We start from the raw sequence: 5,693 nt of genomic DNA, 5'->3' as shown, positions 1-5,693 counted from the left end.
TTTTTGGGTACATATATTTCTCAAATAATATGTAATGCAAGATCTTTAATTTTTTTTTCTAAAGATAATAGGTTATATTTCATTAATTATTAAAAAATAAAATACAAATATGTCCAAAAACAGGACAATAAAATCTTTAATTTGTGCACTGAAGAATTAGGATGATAGATATTCTATAGTTATCAGTATGATGCTAATTAGGGCAATTTACCTATATAAAAGGAAAGGAAGAAAAATTTACTCAAATGCAACAATACAAATTTGGTTATATATCTTGAAACATATCTATATAAACCGTGGAACCCTTCCATGTTTTAGAAAATATACACAAACCGTGGTAAACTGTCACGGTTTACGAAGGAATCGTCAAATAAGGAAACCGTGTGACTCTACTACAGATTATGGAAGCCAAAATGGGGGCATAAACCGTGCTACCCCTCGCGGTTTACGAAGAAGGATGTTTGGGCATAAACCGTGGTACCCTCCCACGGTTTATGGGCATCTATTTACGTAATTTGCGAAACCTTTGGGGGATTTCATTGTTGGGGGGTTTTAGGGTATTTGGCATGTGTTTGGAAACCCGTTGAAAGGGAAGAAGTACGTTTATACTTCTTGAAAGTTTCAACTTTTGGTTTGGCAAATTTTTTTTGTAAACACAAAAGTGATTTTGCTACCAAAACCACGTTTACAAGAAGTAACTATTTTTAGCTTCTGCGTTTTTTTAATGGGCTTTTAGTCATGGATACTAACTATTTATTTATCTTTTATCAACTTTATCCTTTATGTATATTATTGTATTATTTATAGAATTCTTATTATTTCTATTTATATGAGCTCTATTTTTCTATTATTTATTATTTTTATTTTTTTAACTGTTTGTTTGACATTATACACTTTTATAATTGAGATTTTTATGTATTATGTTTGTTATTATCTTTTTATAATATGATTTATTGATTCTATTAGGTAAAGTAAATTAAACAAAAAATTAACTGTAAATAATAATAATAGTAAAATAGAGCTTTCAGATTTGTTTCAATTACTAAAAGAGAGTACTAAAAATACTAAAAATATACTATATAAAAAAGATCATCAAGAACTTTCAGATTTGTTTTAATTACTACAAAGTAAATATTTAATTTTTTTTATTATTTTTAGTACTCTCTTTTATAATTGTAATTCTCGTCATAGTGTAATTTTTTATAATATAGATTATGATTCCATTAAAAAGATAAATTAAATAAAAAAATTAATCATAGATAATAATAAAATCATAAACGTTGGATTTCAAATTAATATTAAAAATCAGATCATTAAGAGTACTAGAATAAGAGTACGATGTAAAAAAATACTAAAGTAACATTTTTTTTTTTTGTGGCTAATACTTAAAAAATATAAAATATTTGATTATATATATATATATGTATTATTTAAAAATATATTTGTTCTATTTTATATCGACCAAGAGGTTAGTTATACTATCTTGGTCGTATCAATATTTTTGCATTGGATGCTTGATATGTGTCAAAATTTTGTGCATGTTATATATCTTCTTCAGTTATAATATGTTTAATTTAAAAAATATAGGACTATATATTTGTTGGCGTTATCTTTAGAAATGAAAAATGAAAGTAAATAAAAGAGGGACCTATTAGTACTTTTATTATACTGAATTGTTTGTGTATATGTGTTATTATTATTATTATTAGAAAAAAATATAAAACAAAGATGAGAAATAAAAAGTGTGAAATTTCAATTACTGATAAAGAATATATATACTCAAGTTGTATGTTTATATTATTTTTTTTAAATTATATTTATTCATATTAATATTATAAGTATGATGAAGAATACATTTACTCTTTTTCATAAACCGTGGGTGGATACCACGGTTTACCTGTGCATGTCTCTTTCTTATAAACCGTGAAAGAGTACTACGGTTTATGTGTTTATGTCTCTTCTTCATAAACCGTGAAAAAATACCACGATTTATGTTCATTATTTTTCCTTCATAAACCGTGGAAGAGTTCCACGATTTATATAAATATGTTTCAGGACATACAAATAACCAAATCTGTATTAAGTAAACATTTCTCTAGTTTATTTCATTTAAGTAATTTGCCCTGCTAATTATATAGTACCTTCTTGGAATGACTATTTTAGGGTAAGTCTATCCCAAGTTTATCTCTGATAAAAGAAAAAAAAATTAAAAACAAGGACAATCATATACTGTCTAAGCATTTGTAAAGATAAATGCATCTATCATTGTTTGTTTATTATTAATAATTTGTACCTCATTATCGAGTTTTGCATAAAAGAACTAAATGATTAAAAAATTTACAAATACTAAAAGCAAAATATATCTTGAATTCATAATATTTTTTTAATTAAGAACGAGAATCAAAGTTTATTCTAAATTTATAAAAAGCCGTTGATCTTTTTGATATCATGTTTAAGAATCTCATCGATGATCACAATCGCTTTATCAAAAACAATTAAACAAATGCACATGGCCAGAGACAAAAAGGTACATAGAAGAGGAGAAAACAGTACATGAATGAGAAAAAACAGTACATGAATGAAAAGTAATGGCTCTCGTGCATTTTCTAGTAAGAATGTAACAAAAATAATGAGAAAACAGAAGTGTTATTTATACAAGTTTAATTTAAATATTCATAGATATTACCAATATCGCCATATTAGTATGACTAAAACATTTTAGAATTACAAAATTATTTTTGACTTTTCTTTTTAATTCTACGCTGGAAACGCTTCGTGGGAAGAGGATGCTGTTTGTTGGAGACTCCCTTAATAGAGGCCAATATGTCTCTTTGGTATGCCTTCTCCATAGTCTCATTCCAGAAGGTGCAAAATCCATGGAAACCTTTGATTCACTCACTGTATTCACAGCCAAGGTATGTATATATGCACCTCTGACTTAGCTTGTGCACTAAACCATATTTCACATCACAGTTCTCTTTTTTATGTTCATTTTGGTGTATTTAATTAGGAATACAATGCTACAATTGAGTTCTATTGGGCACCTTTTCTTCTTGAATCAAACTCCGATAACGCATTCATCCATAGGGTATCTGATAGGATCGTCAGAAAGGGTTCAATCAACAAGCATGGCCGTTTCTGGAAAGGTGCTGACATTGTTGTATTCAACACCTATCTTTGGTGGATAACTGGTTCCAAGATGAAAATCTTGTAAGTTCCTCCACTCTATTTCTATCTGATTAAAGAAGTTAGTCGTATGCACTTTATATCAGTATATATGAAAATGTATTGTGCAATTCATCCAATTCTAGGTTGTGTTTGAATTTTGTTTCTGAGATCAAAATACATAAGACAAGAACAGAGAGAGAGAGAGAGACAGAGATGGATGACTTTTTTTTTGCTTCCCAATTAAGAAGTACTGAAAATACATGAATTTTTTGCTTTTGAGGAAAAAAGTGTCCTCTACAACCAAATGAGTTTTGTGTTCATTCTCTTCATATTCTGTGTCAAAGACAATATCCAACTACAACCTTGTTTTGAAACATTGAAACATTAATAAAAATGGTTAACTTAACTATATGCTATTTCATAAATCATACAAATATTTAATTGGGTAAGTGTTAGTCCTTTTCTACACTAAAAGCTAAACTGTTAAGTTTAGAAACCGCACCTGGAACACAAATATGGAGACACTGGAGACAGACAAAAATTTCTATCCTTAGAAATTCTTGTTTCAAGACTGATAAGTTTTGTTGTCTCAATTCTCAAACGTTTCTTACTATGAACCTAACACTTATCTTAAAGGACAATACCATTGCAGACAGCCAGACATATACAAAGCACTAACTAATATGTACTCAAAATTTCAGGCTTGGATCCTTTAATGATGAAGCAAAAGAGATTGTTGAGCTGTCAACAGAGGAGGCTTATAGAATGGCTATGAAAAGCATGGTTAAATGGGTGAAGCAGAACATGGACCCAAACAGGACAAGAGTGTTTTTCACCAGCATGTCACCTTCTCATGCAAAGTGAGTACATCTCCGATCCCACACATTAAATATAGAAGATGATTGCTGACCAGAAATTTTGTCCGAGTCCTATTTGCTCAAATTATGTGGCAACATGTGTGATGAAAACCCTTTTTTTAAAAAACAAGTTTTTGCTTCTTAGTGTTTCTCTAAATTTGAAATTTATGAGGGTTGAGAGTTGGGTACTGGAGTTGGTTATGTCATAGGGTCTTGTCCAATCCCATGGTGAGGCACCCATGGTTGGAGTAGTGGGCTAGATTCTTGTTTGGAGGGGAGTGCAAGGTGGTTACCCAATAATCTGTTATCCGTACCAAGCTTCCAACCACGTTAATGTTGTGGATTACACGGGTGAAATCCAGCTCGAACCCTTGTTGGACCATGTTAGTTGAGTTTGACTTGGGCACTTGGGCCTCTTTATTCTGCTACTTGGGTGGTGTTCCAGTTGGGTCTCTTTATTGGGCAGCTTTAAAAGTTTAGTATAATTTTAACCCCGAAAAAGAAAGTGAAATACAAAAGCTAAAAAACAAACAAAACATTTAGTACGAAGAATCATAAACATAAATTTAGGAATTATGGGACTCATAATTGAATTACATGTATATATGGTGGCAGGAGCATAGAATGGGGAGGTGAAGCAGGAGGTAACTGCTACAATGAAACTACACCAATTGATGATCCCACATATTGGGGCTCTGACTCTTACAAAAGCATAATGCAAGTAATTGGAGAAGTCTTCAGAAAATCCAATGTTCCCATAACATTTCTCAACATCACACAGTTGTCCAATTACCGCAAAGATGCACACACTTCAATCTACAAGAAACAATGGAACCCTTTAACACCTCAGCAACTAGCTAACCCTTCTAGCTATGCTGATTGCACACATTGGTGTTTGCCTGGACTACAAGATACTTGGAATGAGCTTCTTTATGCAAAGTTGTTTTATCCTTGAAATTTTTGCATCGTGTATAGTCAATATATTCATTTTGTTCTTTTATTTGTTTCTGTCATTTTTGGTACGAATTTGGTTGATTTAGACACATTAATTTAAAGATGTATTAAAGTGTGACAGTAATAGCATAACACAACAGAGAAAGTACTATTCATCTATTGTGGTCCACAATTATGTGGCTTCAGAGGAAATTTTGTAAATGAGAGGGTCAATTATTTTGTTGGGACTTTCATTTGTTAGAAAGTGATACATATTTGAGATGGTCAAAGGGAGAGGTTCATGTATAAATAACATTCAGCATTAAAGGAGGAGAGAAGTATATATGAGATGAGAAGATTGAATTCTGTTGTGAAATTACGATAAAGAAATAGAGGTAGAAATTTATAATAAATAAAGAGTAAAATAACTTTGTTATTAATTCTTAAATATATGTCATTCAAAATAATTTAACAAGTTTTCAATAATATTACATTTACTATATTCACTCAAGGAACCAAATGATTTCTTCATGCATGTAGTTAACTAGTTATGTTTTGTATCTTCACTCTTTTTATGAAGGATGGAGCTTGGTGTTTATAGCAGTTAAAAACTAAACGAAAATGTTTGGTAATAAAAAAATTAATAAAAAATAATTAAAATTTGTCTTATTTAATATCTATTAATTCTTATAATAATTAATAAATATTAAATACTGACTTTTTTTTTATTTCTCT

General features: G+C 29.9%; 1 protein-coding gene across 1 annotated transcript in view; it reads left to right on the top strand.

Moving 5' to 3' along the window:
* LOC107623814 (protein trichome birefringence-like 33) overlaps nucleotides 1–5,334 on the top strand; it is a 6,869-nt gene extending 1,535 nt beyond the window's left edge. The window contains exons 3-6 of the mRNA XM_016326190.2: nucleotides 2,723–2,915; nucleotides 3,011–3,210; nucleotides 3,870–4,028; nucleotides 4,641–5,334. Coding sequence (XP_016181676.1) covers nucleotides 2,723–2,915; nucleotides 3,011–3,210; nucleotides 3,870–4,028; nucleotides 4,641–4,980 — 892 coding nt within the window. The 3' untranslated portion in view covers nucleotides 4,981–5,334. The remainder of the gene's footprint in view (nucleotides 1–2,722; nucleotides 2,916–3,010; nucleotides 3,211–3,869; nucleotides 4,029–4,640) is intronic.

Source organism: Arachis ipaensis, chromosome B10 (assembly GCF_000816755.2).
Source record: "Arachis ipaensis cultivar K30076 chromosome B10, Araip1.1, whole genome shotgun sequence".
Taxonomy (NCBI): domain Eukaryota; kingdom Viridiplantae; phylum Streptophyta; class Magnoliopsida; order Fabales; family Fabaceae; genus Arachis; species Arachis ipaensis.
This window is presented reverse-complemented; position numbering and strand designations above follow the sequence as displayed.